Genomic DNA, 22,366 nt, shown 5'->3' with positions numbered 1-22,366 from the left:
CTGGCTAGAGATCCCGCCAATCAGAGTTCGGGATTCCACGCTTGGTCGGACCGGCAGTTTACCAGCCGATCCCCCATTACGGTATGAAACGCGATGGGGTACTTTCGGCTGACAGAAGGCAGAACTATTTCCGGAGACCCAACGATGAAATGAACATCGACAACTCTCTTTCCGTACCGAACCACGGCTGGATAATCGCGCGCTCTCATTCGCCGGGCACATACTCCGGGATCTGATCGGAAAATGTTTGAAGAACGGTTACAGACGGAAAAGGCAGGGATAGACTACTGGGTGCTGTCCCCCCGCCCATCACAGCACTGTTTAAACTACGAGCGCTAGAGCAGAGTAAGCACCCGTTTCTCGCTAGTATGTTTTGTTCAACCCCCCTCCCACAAAAAGATGAGGCCTTGCTCACTCCATTTAAGCAAGTCCGTCGCCGAGCTAGATTCTTCCCTCTCTGTTCTCTATGTATTCAGTCCGTGTCCGATTCTAAGTGCTGCTGCCCCAGATGTCAGCGCCAGTCCGAATCTTGAGATCACGTTGCATCTTTCTGGAGAAACCGCCACAGCCGTCATCGAGGCCGATAACCCCGATCTGTGTGCGCTGTCATACCTACAGTAGTAGGGCGGGTACGTCAGTAATGCGCCAGTTAGGGCATCTAGCATATCTTAACTGCGAAGAATGAAAGTATCCGTATCAGCCTCGTATCAGACAGACAGGCACAAGAGCATCATCCATCGGCCCATCTGTCCACTACACGTCCCAGCCACAGTCAAGGGTCTTCCCACGAGCACCCAATAGCCCACCGTCCTACGCGTGTGCGACCGCCGATCACCCAAAGCGCACACCGTTTATCTTCGCTTCCGTACTGTAATTAGAACACGACGCAGCATTGGGCGCGCAGATCGTCCACGATGAGCTTAACAGCGTGGCCTTTTTTTTGTTACCCCAGCGCGCGTCAGGAATATTCAGACGGCGGGATATCGATGCATCCCACAGGATCAGACAGCTGTTGTTGGGTCGGGTTCGCAATCCAGTCGTACGCCACAGCCATCCTCGGCCAATCAGAGTCTCCATGCTGAGGTTGTATGTTCAACTGCTTGTCGCCACTGTGGGTCTGCCGGATTTAGGATCCAGGGCTGTGAGTGCTGCTGAGTCAGTCCATGCCCCATCGAAGATTCTATGATAGCTCTTTTTATTTTCCGCCCGCGACTTGGTGGCTGGAACAAGAAACGATAACAAGATTAAGCATAATCTCACCCATCGAGATCTTACCCTTTTTCCACATGGCACCGACTAGACTAGAAGTACATGCGCTGACGCAGCCCACCGGTCTGTGTGAGCCACGCCTGGTGTGGCGTTCAGTGCTCCTCATGGATCGGACGGATCGGGCAACGCCAATAACGGGCGCTGGAAAGCATGACGTGTGGAAGAAAGGTGCGGCGAATTTGGAAGGAGAGGGAATGAGTAAGAAAGAAAGGATCAACACCGAACAACGCAACGGGGTCAGGAGGACGGGAAGATCGATGCTGCTTCTGTGAACACTTTGTAGTGGGGGTCAGCCACATCGTGGCGCAGTCCCTCGGAATACAACTCTAGACAGTATGCGTGGCTCTCATTGGTTGCTGCTACTTCCGACCAATGAACATTCAGCACCACCCCGATCTCAACCTTACTGAGACAACTATGATTGTGAACAGTCCGATGTATGAGCCCCGGCCAATATGAATGATGTTCTTTTTACAATTATGTTCGCCATGGTGTATCCGAACCCCCGATCCTGCTTTGCCGGAAAAGAAAGAAAGAAGAAAAATGCCCGCCATGAGGGAAAAAACGCCGGAGGTGTGACTGCCAACGAAAAAGAAAAAGGAAACATACTATAAACAGAGTAAATCCGGACCGGCGGCCGGGGTAAGAATCAAGAACAGAGAAACAGCGCCTCGCGAATGGAATCAATGAAGCACACACACCCCGTACCATCAACGCCGATTTCGTCATGCCTGACTGCTAATGCGCAATGATCAACGAAAGCCCATCAATCCATGAGGCGCAGGAGCCTGAGACCCCCGCGACTCGATACCCCAGGGGTGGGATCAGGGTGTGGCTGGAGTGGCTGGTCAGTACGTGTTCTTCTGTGGGAGTAAACGAGGGACCATACCCAGATCCGCCGGCGGCATTCCCATACACACCCGATTTCCTCCCAAGGCTCGTGAGAATCTCAATGCCGTCAATCCAGAGGCCTGCACGAACGTAGAATCCAAGCAGAATCTCGCCCCGTCGGGTATCTAGTAGCTTGTCAGTCGCGGTTGGATGTTTCCGAAATTGGGGCCTCAACTTACCCAGTACAAACTCATCACCGCGGGGCTTGCCTCCACGCTTCCCGAAGAGTTGAGTGGTGGCATCTTCATAGCAGAATTCAATCCCATCCACCGCGTACCCATGATAGACTTTGATCGAGGTCATAAGCTTAGTGTTGATGAAGGCGCAATCCAACAACAACTGTTCGGGCTCGCTCCCCTCCATGGTCGACTGGCCGAGCATCCCGCTCTTATAGCCGGACTGACCTTTGGGAAGCTTGACCAGGGCGTTTTTCGACTTCAGTTGGCTGAGGTCTTCGACAGTGTAGCTTCCGAGAGCCCCCGAAAACACGACCAGCCGAATCTTCTTTTTCTTCTCCTTTTCGCTGCCAAAGACGCGCTGGCGGAGCTCGCTCTCGGTCACCGTGACTTGCTTCGGGAGACCGTTGCTGCTGCCCGTCTCCGTGTTCAGATACTCGACAGTATTGTGACAGAAGGTGTCCCCCTCCGCGTAGAGCTCCATAAAGGCGACTCCCGAAGACGCAGTAAACAAGATCTTGCCGTTCTCCACCGGCCACACCTGCACGCTATCGTCCGTACTGACAATCGAGTCGCTGGGAAGACGGAAGCACGGATGAAATCGGAAACGCAGTGTATCAAGCCGATGCCAGCCACATTCATCATTCGGCAAACACACCTTCAAGCCTTGTGTCTTTGTTCGGGTCGAGAAGGGTTCCCTGGTGAGAAAAGAGCGACTAAAACGCACATAATCTCGAAGCATGATACCGGACTCTTGATGGGGGCTCCCAAAAAGATGACCCACCTCGTGCAGGTGAGCACCGATGCCAAGGTTCGCAGACTCCCAGTTGGAGCCGGCTTCGCCGCAGTCGTTTGCAATATGGTTCGTGTCGGTTCGGGTGCAGTCCGAAAATGCGTCTACCACCTCTTCCAAGCACGATGGATAGCTCTGGAGACTGTGAGATCCGAAGATGGCCAATTTGATATCGTCTCCCGCCGAGCCAAGGGCGGCGTGGCCGGTGATGGTCTGCGAACCCGTGTCCCAGTGGGAATCAAGCAGGAGCACGGACACGTATTGTTTCTGCCCGGGCTGAGGCTGGAAATGGTTTCGCACTGCTTCCATGGCGATATTGAATAGTTCATCCTTGTGTTCGGCCTTGCTGTTTTGTTGGGCGATGTTGAGATCCCGGAGCTCTGCCACTGTCTTCTCCGAGCGAACGATGTGAATCTTGGCCTCATTGCGCATGTTGCCTGACGCTCCATCACGGCGACTGAGGGTCCCCGATTGCCATTCTTCCTCGAACCGGAAGCAACGCCGCCCGAAGTTTTTGCGGAACATCTGCTCCCCAGTGAAGGCCTGCCAGAGATATGCCGCCGTTCGGTATTTCCGGATGGCCATATCCAGCCCATTTCCTTCGCGCTGCGCTCTCTCGGGTACCGCATCGTACGTGCCATCTGAATCCTTTCCCAGTAGAATGACCAGCTGCAATGGGGGGGTGTTGACGAGTGGGAGGTAGTTGATACAGAGATATGTAGAATGAACGGCCGGATGGGTACTTCCAGACGATAGTTTCGGCGAGATAAAGTCCAGCCGAAGGCGATTCGGGCCCGGGACCAAATGAATCAGAGCTTTGAAGTGAGACGCTGTGACCGGCCAGCCGGTCGCTGGGAAATTATCTTGGTGGTGGTTCACCGTGACACCTCCGTCCAGCGGATGGTTTCGTGGATCTCCAATCTGGCCATATACGAGTAGTACTTTTTGGTGCACCTGGAAGCATAGGTCAGTATGTCTCTCATGATCGGAGAGGATCGCACTACCCATGAATTGTCGGCAATGGACACAATTCGCGGCGCATACGGCGAGCTGGGGGTTGGCGAGCGATACACGCCGTTGACAGAGGACGAGCTGCTAGCCTGTGAAAACCAATCAGCCGAAACTCTTGAGCCCAACCAATCCGCGACATACGATAACACTGTTGCGCTGCGAATGGTTCGCAAAGGGTCCCGGGCGCTGCTGCGGTTGGGGAGGCACCGGGATGGGGGCGCCATTGAGCTCGATCAACGAGGGCAGGTTTGGCGAGGACATGGTGGGCTTGATGGACGACGGCGGAGTGATGGAGTCGTAGGAGGAGGTGTCGACGGTCGAAGACGATTTGCCCGTAACCATCTCAACATTGTGGGATGATTTGGTGTCGGTAGATCTGGAGGAGGTATGGAAGCTGGCCTTGGAGCGACGGCGCAGCTGTTTGAAGAAGGGCATGGCGAGTGATGGTGATACCAGAGAGAGGCAGGAAGAGAAAGAAGACAAGGAGAGACACAGCCCTAGAAACAGTGAGTACCTGGCAAGTACTACCCTAGCCGGTACGCTACGTCAGGGCAGAAGCAGGCGCAGTCAGCAGTGGTTGAAGTGGCAGGAACAGGACAGCTCGACCGTTTGCGGCGGTTGAGGATGGCACGCCCCACCAGGTGATTGACTGGAAAGGGGAGAGTAATCAGGCTGGGGACGAGAGGAAGGAAGAAAGAAAGAAAGAACGAAAGGGGCAAAAAAAAAAAAAGAAAGAGAAGATTATCTCGCCCGTAAAATCATCAAGCAAGTAAATTAAGTGCCTGTGCTGTCTCACTGTCTCAGAATATTACGTACCCCCCTTCACGAGTACAATGAATGCTTCCCCAGTGGAGCGGAGTTGGTATCTGCATAATTCATTCGAGGTCGTAGTGAATGAATGCATTGGTCACAATACTATTCTCATAAAAACTACATTGTTGGCCAGTTCCGGCGACGAGAGATGCATTGTTGATGACATGGTCGGAACACAGGGATCGGAGCACGTTGCCATCGATCGCAGAGATAAGACCCAATTGACTCGATTGAGAGCGTATCGGCGGTCGCCTGAGCTAGGGATGGGAATTTGCATTCCTCAAGCGTTCTCGGGGAAACGGACCCACGGAAGGCTGGAGGAATTAGTTGGCGGGCTAGTTAACTATGGGCTCGAAAAAACAGGGCATCGACCCCGAACGGACCGATAGATCAGATTCTCCATTCAGGGCATTTCAGGGGATACCCTTCAGAATCTACCAACTCGGATGAACAAAGAAAGCCAAAAGGCAACGAAACGTGCGGGCAGAACAAGTGAGTTGGTCGAGTGCAGCTGAACTTGGAAAATCCCGTGTTCCCAGCCGCCCTTGCTCTTCTCTCTCACACTCTCTTTCTCTCCCCTCCAATCCTTTCTTCTCTTTCGATCACACTCCCTCGTCACCTCCATGCCCGCCATGGCTCTGTCCCAGCCTGGTTCTGCCGAGAAGACCATCCGCAAGATCGACATTGCCCAGGTAAAGAAAAAAAAATTGCAACCTGCCAAATGTGCCCAGCACCTCAACTGACTGATCCTCCATCCATCCAGGTCTCCCTCAGCTTGCAGGACCGTCTAGGCCTGGCCAAGCTCAAGTACCAGCATGGCCGACTCCACGGTCTCCACGACCCTCGGCTCGACTTTGACAGCGACAAGCCCTCCGATTCATCGTCCGTCTTTTCTCGCAGCCGCTGCGAGACCCCCTTCACCTCTCCTCCCCAACGAGCCGCGACCTACTCCAAGGAACTGCCCCGGTCGGCCCGCAACAAGCATGCCGTGACCTTCAATTCTCGTGTGATGCAGCCCATGCTGTCCGCCAGCCGAAAGCGGCTGCGGACAGACTCGATCACCGCCCAACGCCCGGCCAAGGCAGCCCGTGTCTCGTGGAAGAGCTCATACCGGCTGCCCGAATCCTCGCCGGCCACCCACCGACAGACCCATGATCACCCAGTCTCCTTCATGTCCGAGGCCCCGATCCCCGAGCTGTCCTCCCCCGTTCGATACCAATACCATGGCCCGTCCGACGAGGAAAACGACCCGGACCTGCCCCTGCACAGCTTCCAGAACATGAGCTCGCTGGCCGGCTCCTCGCCGCCACGCACACCTCCGCCCAGACACTCGAGACTGTCGCGTTCCGACCGCGCCTTGAAGCACGAGGACGGGGCCGACCTGCTGCTGTACCTAGCCAACTCCCCCACCCCGGCCCGCGTGGCATCCGGCCAGCCCCAGGTATTCCCCCCATCCACGCCGCCTAGCCAGCACGCCGTGCTCCCGTCCCTGACCCCGACTCCCGGCGGCGGTCCATTCCCGAATTTTGGAACACCCGGCCAGCAATTCAACTTTGCGGACTTTGTCAACGTTACCCCGTCCCCCGCCCAGCCGGCCTGGGGCAATCGAACCCCCGGCAATGCGTCTCGTACGCCCCTAGCTGCCCGGGATGCCCGCAAGCGCTTGAACTTTGATAACCTTGCGCCTCCCAATACCTCGAGTCCCCGCCTGCGCACCAAGGATGCGGGCCTTGCCCTGCAGCTGGGCGGCGAACTACACCCTTGAGCACGTTCCGTCTCTTCCCTCTTCCCGTTTTCCCCCACGGACTCCTCTATTACGACGGCTTCATGATTACGCTCTGTACACAGTGTCGGTGTTTTCGTTTTCTTTGTACTCCCTTTTGCATGTCCCAACCGGGATGGACGAGGTCTGCGTGATTTCTACGCGTGCTATGATACCTCGCAAATTCCCCACCCAAGCCCTGCATCGTGGAGGATCCTTGGCACTTCCCTAGCATCCACCGGCGTTTTTATCTTATGGTTTTTTTTATGTTCTGTTTTGTGTGTCTGCACTTCTTTCCTTTGTCTGAACATGCTCCATCTGATGTCTATGTGCCATGTTCGCAGTCCTTCCTTGTGTGTTTACGAGCATTGACGAATCCCCCGTGCAAAATGCAACGGCCAATGGTCGTTCAGACCGACACGTCTTTTTTCCTGTTCGCGTTACTTTCGCGTCTGCGCTAGTCCGAAAGTAGCTTAATGGATGATGTCATCAACCAACGGAGCCTGGACACTGGCCGGCGCTTGTTGATTGGATAGGACAGCCCTAACTCTGCCGTGTGTCCTCTGTAGACGGACCATGATGTAGCGAAGGGGCCTATTGCAGGCAGAATCGTAGCGCGGGGCGTAACATGGGTTCGAGTTTCTTGCCACACCACCGGAGTGACTGCCACATGTGAACACCCATCGCCGACGTGCTTGTCGCACCATCAGCCAATCCTCAGCGCCATATCGACCCAATAGTTCTGGTCTTCATAAAAAAGGCCCTGGCCGGGATATACGAATAATTGTATGCATTCGGTACTAGTTACTGTAGACTAGAATTCTCGCTTCCTGCACTATATATTATCATCTACCTCATCATCGGCATGACTACTAACCGCGGCCTTCTTCTCCATCTGCTTCCGCCACAACAACGCCAAATAATCCGACGAGCTCGCCTCCTCAATTGACTTATCCTCGCGCACGCGCAGAAACCGCGGAAACCGCAGACTCAGCCCGCGCTCGTCACTCACCAGGCCCATGGCCGCCGGGTACGTCGGACTCAACGTGATATCCGCAAAGGCCATCTCCCACACTTCCTGTGGATGGAACCACACATCCGGCGAGCCGGGGTACTCGATGTAACTGGGTCGCGAGATGACATTCGTGCTGCCCTCGGCGTACTTGGCCGTGTTGGTTTGGTAGAATTTGTCCGTGAAGCCGGACATGCATTTCGTCACGGCTTCGAGGGAGCCGGTCTCGGGGTTCCGCACCGCGAGCAGGATCGGGGACCACCATTTCGCTTTGCGGCCTTGGCCGTGCCATCCGGCGACGGGGATGAGATCGAGGGTGTCCGAGGAGGTGCTGTAGTCTTTTTTCACTTTGAGCCATGATTCTAGGCGTTTGTCGGGTTCGTAGGTGGAGAGGAGCGCTTTGCGCCGCGTGCTCTTCTGCTTCGGGGTGGCTTCGTGGGCTTCGGTAGGCTCGGCGTTCGTGTCATTGGTCGGCTTGGCGGCGTTGTCCAGCACCTTGACCATGATACCCTCGCACTTGACATCAGTGGCACTCTTGAAGAAATCCAGCACGGCCTCCGAGTCCGCGGACGTTGCGTCCAGACTCTTCACCCAGGTAAATCGGTTGGGGATCTCCACGAACAAACTTCGAAGGAGCTCGCGACGCTCGCGGAGGGATCGGTCTAGGAGAGGCTCGCCGTTGAGATACATGAGATCAAACGAAAACAAGCACACATTGACCGTGATGGCTCCGATGTCCACGTTCTTTTTGGCGCGGTTGGTCAGCACCTGAAAGGGCTGGAGATCGCCCGACTGCTGGTCCACTGCGACGACTTCGCCCTCGAGGATAAAGCTGGACACGCCCTCGCCGCGGATCTGGGGGACGAGGGCCACCAGGTCCGGATACTTCTCCGTCATGAGTTCGAGATGTCGTGAGAAAATGGACACCTTGCCTTGCTCGTCGCAATGCACCTGTGCGCGCTGCCCGTCATATTTGAACTCGCAACTGAAGTCTCTTGCTTGCAGCTTGGTCAACATCTCTGATAGGTCGCGAGTGATGCTGCCCAACATTGGCCGCAGTGGGATATGTAGCGCGAGACCGCATCTCACGAGTAGTTCTTCTGTGACTCCAATCTCCAATAAACATGGGACCAGATCATTGTAATTAGGATGTCGGGCGTACGACGCCTTGACGATCTCTTCTGCATTGTTGTATGTTTCAGCGAGCTCGTCCTTTTTCAGACGTGTAAGTTCCTGAGGCCTGACGGCGAACTCGGCGCCCGCTGGTTTGGAGTAGAGAAATGCTCGCGCCAGAGCGATTAGCATGGTTGTTTTCACGGCTCCAATTCGCAAGTTCTGAACGAGAGTCCGAACAATGTACCGGCTCTCTTCGGCACCTCGCGTATCCTGCAAGAGCCTCTCGACAATTCGTTGCTTTGTTTCCTGGCTGCCGGTTCCTTTGCTCATCGCAATCTTCATCAATGATTGGTACACGCCCTTGATCTTGAGTGGCTTCGGCTTGACCAGTGTAAAAGCCTGGCGCTTCTTCGCCTCAAACGCGACATCGCCCGCATCGCCGTGCTTATCGTAGAGGATCTTAAGGCCCTGACTGTCGAGTCCGTATATCTTCTTTAACGCCTTGGAGATGGCGGAGCCGCCCAGTCCAAGCTCCAGCTCATCATATGGAGGCGAGATGGAATTGGTTGCCAGCCATACCGCAGGAAGAAGACTGGACGGATCTCCTTCGATCAAGGCCCGGATGAAATTGACCAGCGTGTCGACGATCTTGATTCGGCTGGTTGTGGCGTTGGCGAGGACGAAAGCCCTCGTCAGCAAGGCATACGATGCATCACCGCCCTCGGACGTCCAATGCGACCGCAGCTCTTTGGCGTATTCGGCTGCGTCGAAGGTCTGGGGGCTTTGGTCTAGAGGAATCGACAAGGATATTGTGTCCTCGGTGCCTGTGGACGACTGTAGCGACAGCGTGTGCTTCTTCGGTGTCACTGGAGCTACCGCAGGCACATCTGCTGCTATCGGAGACACTGCCGGAGGTGTGTCTTTACGCTCTGTTGTAACAGCATCTGATGGTTCTGCGACCGAGGAAACACGCTCTTCTTGGTCCCACTCGGCCTGGAGCTTGCGCGCCAGAGCTTCGTCCGAGACGGTCTGGTCGGTACTGGGCTCAGTTCTGGTCTGTTGGGTTGTTTGACCCTTGAAGAACGACGCGATGCTTTTTTGCGGCGACGACTCAGCTGCATCTCGCTTGCGCTTTTTGGCTGGGCTGGGCATCACTCTGTTGTAGTCAAGTCAAGTATGTAGTGAGGGTATGAGGTAACCAACCTACTTAGTCCAGCCCGCGCGGAACCCCAAAGCCAAGCAAAGCGACACCTTGCGCTCCCGCATCGGTTTCCCTCCGCAACAACAATGGCCGCCAGCCTGTCGTCGCACGAACGCACGCGGGTTCAAGATTATTTGAACGATAAAATCCAGGTGTCCGCCGACCTCGAGAGCCTGCACTCGCTGCTGTCCGGTCTGCGCGCGCAGCAGGAGCTGCAACGGAAACAGGTACGGTTGAATTGCATGCATCCTCCCACGCACATGGCTCATGAAATGCCCGATCGATTAGCTCGCAGAAGCCCACGAAGCACTCTCCAACGCGACCAAAGCATCCAGAGACCATGCCGAAGCCACGCGGCAACGAGCCGAGGCGTTCACCGAGGAGCAGGTCGACATCGACCGGCGGCTGAAGGTCATCACACAATCGGACACCAGCGATGAAGCGGTGCGGAGTCTGCAGTCGAGCATGGAACGGCTGCGGAGACTGGAATTGTCCGAGGGATACGTGGAATTGCTGAAGGAAGCGGATGGATTGAGGTACGGAGGCTGGCTCTCCTCACGGTCCTGTGAGAGACTGACACTGGCACTGCAATTCCAGCAAGGAATCCCTCAAGAATATTTCCTCCGCACCTCACGCCGCCTTGGAATCATACGCTCGATTGTGGAATATTATTTTGTCCCTGAAAGAGGCGCAGCCTGCTGCAGAAGGCGCGGCACCCCATCTGGTCAACCATACAGAAAAGCTGGCGTCCGCACTGAAGCAGCAGATGAAAACGTACTTCGGAGACAGACTACAGAAGACACTGGAGTCGATGAAGTGGCCTGCAAGGGAACTGAATATCACCGATGACATTCTGGCCCAATGGAGACAGGACGTCGAGCTCCTGATTGACCTGCAAACACCGTATGAATACCTCACTCGCAACTCCACGGATTATGAGATGCTTATGACTGTTTAGGGAGCTGCAACAGCGCGATTCTCTCGTTCTGGGCCAGGCCGTCGAACCGCCAGTTCTCTTCCCGTTGGAAGTCATGGTGCATGCACTGGATCTCCGATTCAGATATCACTTCAGTGGTGATAAGCCCACGAACAGGCTGGACAAGGTGAGTTTCTGTAGCCACGCGATAAATGTACTATTATCTAACTGCCCACCAGCCCGAGTACTTTCTGTCACACATCATGGACCTGATCAACCAACACAGCGAGTTTTTCGCGTCCTATCTTCAGCCTATCCTGGATGAAAAGGCACAGAAGGTGGGACCAAGCCTGGAATGGAATTTCTACAATGCAACGCACGCTCTCATCACCGCCCTGCTGCCAATCCTCAGGCAGAAGATTGCCACTTTCCTTCCCCAAATTGCCAGCCATCCTCAATTGCTCAGCCACTTCATCCATGAATTGATGAACTTTGACAATGAAGTCCGGGAATCCTGGAGCTACATGCCAGATCCCTATGCGGACGAGAACTGGAAGGGTATGACGTGGGAGGTTCTGACCAAGGAAGGATGGTATAATCGCTGGCTGCAGGTTGAGAAGGACTTCGCGTTGGCTCGATACAAGGACATTATCGACACTCCGGGCAGTGGAGAAATCGACTACGATGGCTTGGAAATTACAGCGACTAAGCCGACCAAGGCCGCAATGCGGGTGAACGATCTGCTGGAGACCATCACGGACCGCTACCAACCACTTTCGTCTTTCAGCCAGAAATTGCGATTCCTCATTGACATTCAGATTGCGATTTTCGACCAGTTCCATGAACGCCTTCACTCTGCCCTCGAAGCTTACTTGGCCATGACCTCTACCCTAGGGCGCACCGTGCAACGAGGCGATGGCCAAGCCAGTGTGGCGGGTGTTGCCGGTCTGGAGCGGCTCTGTAGGGTTTTCGGAAGCGCCGAGTACCTGGAAAAGAAGATGGAGGATTGGGGTAACGATGTCTTCTTCGTTGAGCTCTGGTCCGACCTTCAACAACGGGTTCTTCAGAACCAAGACGGCCAAAACGTCGCGGGCTCCATGTCCGTCGCGGACGTGGCATCGCGCACGTCGCCCGCTGTCGCCAGCAGCAACGGAGCCCTCGCCTCAGCAGAGGGGGCCCTCTTCGATGAAACAGCCTCCGCCTACCGACGCCTCCGGCTACGCTCAGAAACCATCATCACCTCCACCCTGTCATCCAACATCGTTGCGGCCCTGAAGCCCTACTCCCGCGTGTCTACGTGGGCAACGCTGTCCACCTCCACGTCCGGATCTTCCTTGTCCCCGTCATCAGATCTGGCGAATACAATGCGCACGCTGTCCACACAGCTGTCTTTCCTCGCTCGCGCCCTGGGCGTGGCTCCTCTCCGCCGCGTCTCCCGTCAGCTTCTGCTTTCTATCCAGACTTACATCTGGGACAACGTGCTGACCAAATATACCTTTTCTGAAGGCGGTGCAGCCCAGCTGGCCAGTGACGTCGGTCATCTGTGCAATGTGGTCGACGCTGCCCTCGCCCCGACTGGTCAAGCCGGCGACTCGCTGCGAACCATGAAGAAACTGAACGAGGGGTTGCTGCTCCTGGGCTTAGATGCCTCGGCATCGGATCAAGAATCTGGCGAGGAATCCCCGGTTGCGCTGGGCCTCTGGGATGTGGAGAAGAGGTTGTTCAAGGATAACGACAGTGCTCGAGGAGTGTTGGCAGAGTTGGAGATTGACCTGCTGACGAACGCCGAAGCGCGATCTGTGCTGGAACGCCGTGCTGAAATGGGTGGTTAGCTTGGCCGTGTAGGCTAGGGCCATATACAGCCATTGATTTATGAATAATGCAATGTTCTATCCTAGAACCTCCTGCATATTGCACGTAGTCTTTAAGTTCGTGGACTCTGGCGCGGGGAATTTAGGCCATGTAAATAAAGCTGCTGCTATAAGAAATATCTGGAAAATGTATTGTTCACACATCTTTAAATGTATATAGCCCTATACAGCCTCAAACATTGTGGACAACAGGCCCATGCCCATGCTCGCCAGGTCGTTTCTGAGGAATTGCCGGGTTGAACGTCCTCAATTCGTTGATAATGCTAGGTCCCACCTGCTCAATGGCATCCACCATAGCCTCGACAGTCTCTTTGGTAGTCTGGACATTGACCACACACCGGAAGAACTTGCCATCGCCTTCTGCATGTGCTTCTCCGCTAGGCGGCGCAAAATCCACCATGAAGCCCCGCGGCACAATCGCATGCGTGATGCGCTCGGTGACCTTGCTGTTCTTCTTTCCGCGCTGTGTTTCGTCTTGAACGAGGCCGCGCGGATGCAAGAGCTGCTTGCTCGGGGCATAGTAGAAGCAGACCTGCAGACACGGAGGAGGGTTTTCGCTGACCAGAATGAGATTCGGACTCTTGGCGACGAGGTTAGCGAGGTGTGCTGCTACCTCGCAGGCGGAGTCAATCTGCTGCTCGTACCCCTCGGACCCGTAGTATGTCCATCCCAGAAAGAGTTTCAGGGAATCGGCGCGCCGGCCACATTGAAGCGTAAGATCTGCCAAATCCCAAACTTCTGGCGAATCAGCTTCCAATTCAGGCTCGGGCTGTGCGTCGCCGTTTGCAGTAGGCTCCGGGTCTTCATTATGGAACAGATACCCTGCAGGCAGAGTGTTGGCCTTGTGAAATTGGCGCATATCGGCAGCCAACAAGAAGGAGCAGGTCACCGGCACACCGAGCATCTTATGCGGGTTGATGGCGATGCTGTTTGCCTTCTCCGCGCCCGCGAGCTTGTGTCTCTGTCGACGAGAGAAGATAAAAGAGCCGCCCCACGACCCATCGATATGGAACCACAGACCATATTTTCGACAGATGTCCCCGATCTCGTCAAAGGGGTCAAACGAGCCCATGACCGTCGTGCCCGCCGTGGAATTGACATAAAATGGCGTTCGGCCGTCGCTCTGCGCCTTCAAAACCAGCCTTTCCAGCTCGGATGGAATCATGCAGCCTTGCTTGTCCACTGGAACTGGCCAGACAGCGCTGCTTCCAAGCCCGATCATTTGCGCCGCCTTCTCAATGCTGTAGTGACCATGCGCACTAGTGAATAGCACGAATTTGTACCCGCAATTACCGTCTCTTTTCGTCTCCGGATAGAGATTGTTGCGGGCAATGACAATGGACGTGGTATTAGATGCCGAGCCGCCCTGCACCGATATCCCGCCGGCGCGAGGGCCGTTCAATCCAAAGAGACCCGCCAGCTGCTGGCCCGTGTACTTCTCGATCAGCGTCAGGGCAGGCGAGACCTGGTAGACGTGCACATTGGTGTTTAGAGTCGCGAGGATCAGTTCCGCTGCCACTCCGGGGGCATTCGTCGACGCATACAGCTTGTCCAGGAACCCTTGGTGCCAGGTGTTTACTGAGTACCGGAGTACCTTCTGGAGGACCTCGAGCAGTCCTTCTTGTCGAGTCCCTTTCTCTGGTATTTCGAGCTGCAGGATCTTTTGTAGTTCTTCGGGCTTCTTGTAGTCTAATAGGGACATTCCTGTTGACGCAGCGTGCCCATTGGCGCCGTTCGTGCCATTGCTGCTGGCTTTGTGCACGGAAGTGTTGCTGCGGCTCTCATCTGCGGCGTGGATAAATGGGATTAGAAGGTCCTCGACAGCTTTCAGCAGCTATATTATCATTGTCAGTGCGTCAAGGTGACACAGCAGGGATCACCGGCGGCTCACATTCTGCACCTCCGCGGCGCGACTGGTCGGCGACATGTCCGACATCTGTGCAATCGCCATATCCAAGAACGAATATGTGAACGTGTATATAGATAACGAGAATGCCAACAGTCTATATAAATAACTGAGCAAAGAAAAAGACCAAAAACAGCAAAGACCGGGATGTAACGTGAAGTGCCGAGGGCAAAAAAAAGTTCGGGCAGCCGATCCCGGAGATGGCGACATGGTGGGGTTGATGTCATAAACACTAATGCCGGATGCGACAGCGTTGTATACTACGGGAGTATACAAGAAGTGGGTGCGATTAGGATATGCAACGTTTCATAGATTCATTATTATTTTTTGATCTAAAAAATTAATTTATGAAATTCAGGACGACGCAGGCACCGCTGCCCCATCTCCTTGCTGCGCCGCAAACCGAGCCCGCGCCAGCTCGATCCTCGACTTGGGCCGCGCGCCATCACCGGTTTCTGGCTGCCTCTCAATGCCCTTTGCGCGGCCAGTCCATTCACCGCGCCGGCGCTTGTAGAGATCCATGGACCAGTTCCGCCAGACTGCCCGGCCGAGAAAGGAATCTCGCAGCGCCATCTCATGTTCCGCTAGTTCCTGCGCCATGCGCTCCTTGACAAAAAAGATGTCCTTGGTCGCTGGCCACAATGAGTCCACCACGTGGGAGCCACTGCTATTCAGGGCAAGGTCTTTCATATGCCCTTGGAATCGTGTAGTGATCTGTCGGCGGAATTGGGAGGTAGAAGTTGGAAGGGTGAGAGCTTGCTGGAGAACGCGAGATGAAGTCGGATCTCGCGACATCTGTATGATCGAATCGGAGGACTGTGCCAGCAAGCCACTGTATACAATTTCACTCAATGGACCGGGAACGGCCAGCATCGCTTGCGCCAGTAGAGATCCGTGAAGCTTCTCGGCCGCAGGCGCTTTTTCTCTCTGCTCTTTTTGCCTCTCCTCATCATCTCCCTCCTTAGTCTCATCGAAGGACTCCTGAGCCGTCTTCTCCGCAGTTCCATCGAGTTTCAGCATCTGCTGAAGCCGAACAGCCGGGTCCTGGTCGTAAGCCTTCTCAAATGCGTTGGCAAGAGGTCTTGTGTCGACACCACGGATCACACATCGCTCAATCAACACTCTGAGAACAACGATCCTCGAGCGTTGTACAAGACCAGGAACTTCTGAGATGATGAGTTCCAGGGCATTTTGCAGGTCGTCCTTCCCCAGTCTCTCCAAAGTCCGAAGGACCACGTAGCCCGCGGTGGTATTCCGAGAGAGGGATCCGATGCGATCACGAATGTTGTTTCTATAGAGATTCTTAAACACCTTTCCGGGCATGTGTCGCACCATGGTCTCCACCAAGCGCGAGCCCACCGGATCATAGAGCAGACCGCGAATGAAAGTTGCGCTCTCTGTACCTTCCTCAAAAGACTCGTCAGGCACCAGCCTCCGGAGGATCGAATTCGGGTCCTTGGCGCTGGATTTACCAAAATGCGAGAGCTCCAGAAATAGCAACACTTGAAGAACAGGGTTTCCAACAGGGTGTGTAGCCAGGGCTCGCAGATAAGTGTCGTCCAGTCCCGAAACCATGTCTTTCATGATCTTCTTCAAAGCGGGCTCAAACGACTCGGGTACACCCCTCTTTTGTGTAGCACCCTTTTCTTCTTGTGCCTCCGCAGTTAGAACGCCGTGCTTTTCCTTTTTGCGGCTCGCGATGACTGAGTCGGACGAGGACACATCCACCGGCTCACCAGCCAGAACGAGGAGCAAAACCCGAATTGTATGCGAGGCAAACCGTTCCGTCAACAAATACCCCCAGTTCTCCTTTAGTTCCTCAATAACAGCCATGAACATGTCGGCGAGCGACAGATCCGACTCTGCATCGCCATCCTCCTCGTTCGCCTTCTTCTTGGTCTGGGCCTTTGATGCTTTCTGCATAACTGCCGGGGCAGCATGAGTAAAAAGCGTTTCGCAGCAATGACTCGCGAATCGGTGCTGTACAAGGTGGAGAAAGTGGCCGAGGAATTTGCCGAATATATGACGAATCTGGCTTGTATTGGACATGGAGATGAGTTTCTCCATAAGGCGAGAGCAGCCCTGACTGCAAGCAATCTTCAATTCCTTGCCGTTGGCTTCTTCGTAGACGCTGTCGACGAACAGACTCCGTTCCTCGGCATCTTGAAACTGGTTCAGCTCGAGCATTTCGCTGGCGCGCGAGAAGTATTCCGACTCCTCGGCGTCGAGTAGACCGTAAAATGGCATGTCGCCTGATGGACCATGATCCTCTGGTTGGCCTTCTTCTTGTTCAAAGGGAATGTAGTCTGCAGGCTGCTCGTAGGTGTCGGGCTCGTCGGCCTTGATCCGTTTCGCGGCAGGTTCTTCGGGCGCATCGTCGTATTTCCGCTCGGATTCGTCCTTGTGAGCCTTCTGTTCGGCCCGGCGACCTCTCTTCTTCTGCTCACGAGGCATGGTGGCGACGGGCAAAGGTGGTGGTTCGGTGTTGCTGGAAATTTTTTTTTTTTCTTTGGAGAGAAAGCGGCGATCCTCCGCGCATGTTTGTCTTGTTTGCACCGATCTATACAAGTAACTACACTAAATATATTCAGGTGCTCGGAGAGGGCAGAGAAGGAACGAAGCTGAGAATTTACAGTCAAAATAAGAGCAGGAACAAATTAATTTACATAGTATACAACTTGGTGTTACACTCCCGAGTAAATCGCGGAGACATGCCGACCACACGACACTCGCTGCTCCATGCTGACAGTCTTCCTTCCGACCTGGCCCTTATGCCGCGGCATGATCTGGAGTCGTGATTCTGTCTCGCTTTTCTTACCCGTGTCGTCAGGGGCGCCGATGTACGTGGGCTTGGACAAGTTGGTCCTCTTCCCGGTGCCGAGTTGGAAATGCTCATTGCCTCCCCACCAGAGCACATCAAAGCCCCAATCCTGTGATCCACTCAATGAGTCGGTGGTAGCGGCCTTGAGATGGGTCTTGTTGTCCATCACGGCCGAGACATGGGTCGTACCCACAGAGATATCACGAAGATGGATCGGTGCAATGCGTTTTGTCTTCTCGTCGTACTCGGTCAGATCGCTCAATGCCTTCACCTTGGTGGGCTGATCTTGTAGGTGGACCCATCGTCCATTGCCGAGTGTACCCCAGATTCCTCGACCGCAGGCCCAGGTATCCGCGGTTACGCGACCTAAATCACGGACGTTGGCTGCGTCTCCCCCAGGACCCGGGACTCGCTTGGCGTCCACGGTGAAGAAGGTGTTCGCTCCACCGGCTGCGACACTGGTGACTGTTGGAAGATATGTTCCTCCCTTATAGAGCCTGCGCAGAGACAGCTCAACCGGGGTGTCCTTGTAGGGTAGATTTGGGTCGAATTCAACTCCCAATTGTCCGAAGGAGTTATCGCCAAACGCGAAAAGACGGCCATCTTTGCTCAACACCAAGGAGTGATAATCACCAGCGGCAATTTGAGCAATCTTTGCGCCTTTCGGAGTCGCAACTTCGTGGCAGGAATCCACCGGCCCGCTGGGTCTGGTAGACCAGGTTAAACCAGGGACACCGAGTTGACCGAGTAAGGGGTAATGCTCAGTAGACGCAGCTGCCGAAAAGACTCGCCCGGAGCTCGTAAGCAACAGAGCGTGTTCTTGCCCAGTACTGATCGCCGTGACTGATTCGCCCAGTTTCAGGGCCGGTTGCAGCACGCGATAGCTCAAACGAGACTGCCCATCCCAAAAGGGAACCCAGGAACTCTCCCGAGGCTTGGGGCCGGACTGTTGGTCATTTTGGGATATCGGCAACGAGTAGACCGTCCCGTTGGAAGACAGCGCAACGATTCGATCCTCGGACAGGGAGAGTGATACCAAACTCTTGCCGGTTAGGGTCTTGGTCGGAGTGAAGTCGGTCTCGGAGTATCCTTTCCCCCATTGCACCAGATCTCCATTCTCGGTGATCGCGGCGCCCGCCTTGTCGTCGATTTTGAAGTCTCTCAGCACCTGGCCATCAAAATACGAAAATCGTCGGGGGGTCTTGACGTTGGTGTCTTTCGATCCCGGATCCACCACGCGATAGACATTTGAGCCCCATGTGTAGACCCCAGGACTCTTGAGACTTCTCTTTTCCTGGACAAACTGCAAGCTGGGATAGTCGATTGGGGTTGAACCCTTCTTTGCGCTGGGCGCACCGTCCACCCCGGTTCCCTTCCAGTCGTTCGTCACATATGTATAACCTATAAACACCGCAGTACCGGCAACTGCTAGTCCGAGAGAGTGGCGAAACCAGTGGGACCGGGACTCGGAGCTCTTGCTGGGAGCTTGATTAGAGCTCGCAAATCGTCGCCATGGCGCATGCGGTGGCTGACGCGTCGGGAGTCTGGGAGAGGCGAGAGGAGACAGTACATGCGTCACGGGACGTCGTACTCGACTGGACAGCATCGTGTGTCTGTTGTTGAGATTGACAATGTCCCAGTCCAGCAGCGCCACCGGCCATATGTTTGCGTCAGAAGGCGGAGTTCGGTGGCAGAATTGCGGCCCACGAGGGACACCTTGTGTGTGTACACCTTCCTGACTTGCCCTTGCACCATGGCGTCCAAGCAACAGCGCGCCCGTCGTCAGACTGCGCCATCGGGTCCGCCGCGCAAACCGGCCCCAAATGAGACACTGACGAGTCTCGAGACAACCCAAGAGAACCCCCCCGGTCTGCTCAAGTGGGAGATCCCCAGCTGGAACAATGAGCTGGAGTTCTCCCAGTGGCTCAATGGGGTCAAGGATGACCTGGTCGAGGAGAGCTACAATGAGTACCAGTATGTGCGATTGAAATTGAACGGCTCTGCAGTCACTGATCGCCTTTCCTTCTACTAGAAACTGCTTGGATGAACTGCAGCAATCCAAGGACCACATCGACGAGATCCTGATGAGCACCCTGACCCTCCTCGACGATCTTTCCAGCTTGTCGCAACAGTTCAAGGCGGTGGAGTCGCAGACATCCAACTTCGAAAAACAGTGCGAGGGCCTTTTATCTGCGCAGGACCGAGACCTGCAGCTCGCCAATGGTATCCAGACCAACCTCCATTACTATGATTTCTTGGATCCCGCATCACGGCGGCTCAACGCTCCGGGGGCTGGGAATACTGTTCGCAATCACGAGTTCTCTGATATGCTGAGACGTCTTGATGTGTGTTTGGATTACATGGAAACCCACGTGAGTATCGGGCTGCGAATGTTGACAGGACTTACCTCTAACTCTCGATTTCAGCCGGAACAAAAGGAAGCCGAGGTATATCGCGCCAGGTACCGGTTACTTTTAACGCGAGCCCTCACCTTGATCCGTGGCAACTTTGTTGCATCACTTCGAGAGATTCATCAGAGTGTTTCGAAGAAACTTGCCGACCAGTCACTGAACGACACCGCCATGTCGGCTCTCCTTTACGCCAAGTTCAGAGTTGGGGCACCAGAGTTGAAGCAAATCGGACTCGAGATCCAGAAAAGAGCCGTTCCGCCACTCAATCCCGAGCAGAGCAATGAGGCGGAATACCAAAGCCTGATGAACGAACTGCACACCAATTATGCCAATACTCGAGCACGATTGATCATACCGCTTGCTCGCCGGAAACTGGGCGAAATTGCGCAGACGCCAAGCTCGACCAAGGACCTTGTTGCATTTGCGCGGGCGAGTATCAGCTACATTCGTGGCATGTGCTTGGACGAATTTGATTTATGGGGGGAGTGGTTTCATGGCCATGGCGGATTGTACGATTTCCTGGAGACAATATGCGAGCCGCTCTATGATCACCTGCGCCCCAAGATCATCCACGAGAACGACATAGTCAAGCTCTGTCAGCTCTGCACCCTTCTCCAGACGCGGTACTTCTTGGATCCGGAGGACGAAACAGAACAAGTAGATGCAAACCATTTGGACTTCTCCGGTTTAATCCAACCGGCCTTGCAAGATGTTCAGACTCGCCTGGTTTTCCGGGCCCAGGCATCTCTACGAGATGAAATTGAGCGGTACAAGCCTCGCCCGGAAGACATTGACTATCCGATGCGCAATCGCCAAGTGTCTCTTACCGTGACTGATACGCAAATCTCGGGCAAAAAAGATACATCTGCGAATGCCTTGATGACCACAGCTGGCGGCAAGCAAGGCGATGATACAGATTCTCAACAGGAACTAGACGGGAAATGGGACTTTGAGACCCAGACCGCACTCAAAGGGTGGTATCCAACACTTCGAAAAGCGATATGGCTACTTAGCCGGATATATCGCCTTGTTAATGTAAGCTCACCTCCTCATCCTGTGTCTTAATAAGTAATCAACTAACCCGCGCAAAATAGTCCCAAGTCTTCGACGACCTCGCGCACCAAATCGTGCACCAAACCACCCTATCCCTTCAGCACGCCAGCACCGTTATCTCTAACAAAGCCGCCCCCGCCGACGGCCAGCTCTTCCTCATGAGTCACCTCCTCATCCTCAAACAACAAATCGTCGCCTTCGACATCGAATTCATCGCCCCGGAAGTTTCCTTCGACTTCTCAGGCGTCACAAACACGTTCTGGGAACTTCGCGAACGAGGCGGCCTCTTCAACCCACGCAACCTGATGCGCCTTGTCGGCCACGGTCTCGTCCCACGAGTCGTAGAGAACATGCTCGACGCCAAGGTCGAGCTAGACGGCCGTCTCCGCACGGTCATCAACGACTTCATCAACGCCTTCGCCGCACGCATGACCGCCTCCCTGCCCGCCAAATTCGTCGACACGCGCAACCTGCAGCGCGGCGAACTCATCCACCCTTCCTGTCGCACGATCGAGAAAGAAGTCCCCACCCTCCGCAATATCCTGAATGAGTATATCGACGATACTCGGATGAAAGAAACTCTCGTTGGCGCCGTGCAGGACCGCACGATCCAGATCTACGAGGATTACTTTGACAAGTACACTTCCTCGGAGAAGGGCAAGGGCTTTCCCGTCAGTAAAAAGGGCAAGGGGCGGGAGGACGCTGTGTGGGACGTCGATACCTTTGCAGAGTGGTGCGAGGGCGTGTTCCGGGTCGGCGTTGCTGGTCTTCAGTCTGAGAGCGCTGATCTGGGCGAGGATGATGACGATGATGATGATGATCACGATCTTTCGAGCCGGACTTCATAGATCGTTGATTGACCTGTTTAAAGGAATCTTCCTACATTCTTTCTGTTCCCTGTTGTTAGCATAGATACCACGTGGAAATAGCATATCTGTGGTTGCGGTGTGGAATACCATCAGCATAGAAAATAAAATGTCTCCCAGGACCTTTCTTCTACATAAACATGAACAAAAGTAACAGGCATCAATCAACATCTCACCCGAATTCCAGATTTGTGGTGACTATCATATCACAGCTCATGAACCAGGAGCAATGCTATGTACATTAGGCGAGCAAGCAAGCAATGAAACACGAAACAGGTCATTCCAATAAAAATAAAAAAATAAAAAAGAAGGCATTCGAGCAAGACAGACAATAGTAAGCGCTTGATCCAGACGTCAAAGGGAGAGGGTATTGATTGTATGATGCGCAGAACCCAGAGCAGCCCAGCTCCTTACCCAAAAATCAAACCAAACCAGAGTGAAAACATTATTTTCCCATGCGAAAGCATCCCTAAAACAA

The 22,366-nt window shown here is 54.5% G+C and overlaps 8 protein-coding genes across 8 annotated transcripts; 3 read left to right on the top strand and 5 right to left on the bottom strand.

The window, feature by feature from the left end:
- Window positions 1–2,007: 2,007 nt before the first annotated feature.
- On the bottom strand, window positions 2,008–4,575 carry PFLUO_LOCUS4632 (uncharacterized protein; the record flags this gene model as incomplete). Its single annotated transcript, XM_073782003.1, has 5 exons — window positions 2,008–2,104; window positions 2,159–2,285; window positions 2,340–4,083; window positions 4,134–4,229; window positions 4,282–4,575. The coding sequence occupies 5 exons, from the start codon at window positions 4,573–4,575 to the stop codon at window positions 2,008–2,010; spliced, it is 2,358 nt and encodes a 785-aa protein (XP_073638701.1).
- A 1,001-nt stretch (window positions 4,576–5,576) lies between these two features.
- PFLUO_LOCUS4631 (uncharacterized protein) lies at window positions 5,577–6,718 on the top strand (the record flags this gene model as incomplete). Its single annotated transcript, XM_073782002.1, has 2 exons — window positions 5,577–5,645; window positions 5,717–6,718. The coding sequence occupies 2 exons, from the start codon at window positions 5,577–5,579 to the stop codon at window positions 6,716–6,718; spliced, it is 1,071 nt and encodes a 356-aa protein (XP_073638700.1).
- An 832-nt stretch (window positions 6,719–7,550) lies between these two features.
- On the bottom strand, window positions 7,551–9,995 carry PFLUO_LOCUS4630 (uncharacterized protein; the record flags this gene model as incomplete). The annotated part of the gene is made up of 1 exon (XM_073782001.1): window positions 7,551–9,995. The coding sequence occupies one exon, from the start codon at window positions 9,993–9,995 to the stop codon at window positions 7,551–7,553; it is 2,445 nt and encodes an 814-aa protein (XP_073638699.1).
- A 135-nt stretch (window positions 9,996–10,130) lies between these two features.
- PFLUO_LOCUS4629 (uncharacterized protein) lies at window positions 10,131–12,792 on the top strand (the record flags this gene model as incomplete). Its single annotated transcript, XM_073781998.1, has 5 exons — window positions 10,131–10,271; window positions 10,333–10,580; window positions 10,642–10,947; window positions 11,003–11,147; window positions 11,200–12,792. 5 exons carry the CDS (start codon window positions 10,131–10,133, stop codon window positions 12,790–12,792), a joined length of 2,433 nt encoding a protein of 810 aa, XP_073638698.1.
- Window positions 12,793–13,003: 211 nt separating this feature from the next.
- PFLUO_LOCUS4628 (Glutamate decarboxylase 2) lies at window positions 13,004–14,782 on the bottom strand (the record flags this gene model as incomplete). Its single annotated transcript, XM_073781997.1, has 2 exons — window positions 13,004–14,665; window positions 14,723–14,782. The coding sequence occupies 2 exons, from the start codon at window positions 14,780–14,782 to the stop codon at window positions 13,004–13,006; spliced, it is 1,722 nt and encodes a 573-aa protein (XP_073638697.1).
- Window positions 14,783–15,091: 309 nt separating this feature from the next.
- PFLUO_LOCUS4627 (Nucleolar protein 9) lies at window positions 15,092–17,191 on the bottom strand (the record flags this gene model as incomplete). Its single annotated transcript, XM_073781996.1, has 1 exon — window positions 15,092–17,191. One exon carries the CDS (start codon window positions 17,189–17,191, stop codon window positions 15,092–15,094), a length of 2,100 nt encoding a protein of 699 aa, XP_073638696.1.
- A 230-nt stretch (window positions 17,192–17,421) lies between these two features.
- On the bottom strand, window positions 17,422–19,164 carry PFLUO_LOCUS4626 (uncharacterized protein; the record flags this gene model as incomplete). Its single annotated transcript, XM_073781995.1, has 1 exon — window positions 17,422–19,164. The coding sequence occupies one exon, from the start codon at window positions 19,162–19,164 to the stop codon at window positions 17,422–17,424; it is 1,743 nt and encodes a 580-aa protein (XP_073638695.1).
- A 147-nt stretch (window positions 19,165–19,311) lies between these two features.
- Window positions 19,312–21,870, top strand: PFLUO_LOCUS4625 (Golgi transport complex subunit 3; the record flags this gene model as incomplete). Its single annotated transcript, XM_073781994.1, has 4 exons — window positions 19,312–19,532; window positions 19,591–19,930; window positions 19,985–21,004; window positions 21,064–21,870. 4 exons carry the CDS (start codon window positions 19,312–19,314, stop codon window positions 21,868–21,870), a joined length of 2,388 nt encoding a protein of 795 aa, XP_073638694.1.
- Between the last annotated feature and the right edge of the window lie 496 nt (window positions 21,871–22,366).

The sequence above is a fragment of the Penicillium psychrofluorescens genome (genome assembly GCF_964197705.1).
Source record: "Penicillium psychrofluorescens genome assembly, chromosome: 3".
Classification (NCBI taxonomy): Eukaryota; Fungi; Ascomycota; class Eurotiomycetes; order Eurotiales; family Aspergillaceae; genus Penicillium; species Penicillium psychrofluorescens.
This window is presented reverse-complemented; position numbering and strand designations above follow the sequence as displayed.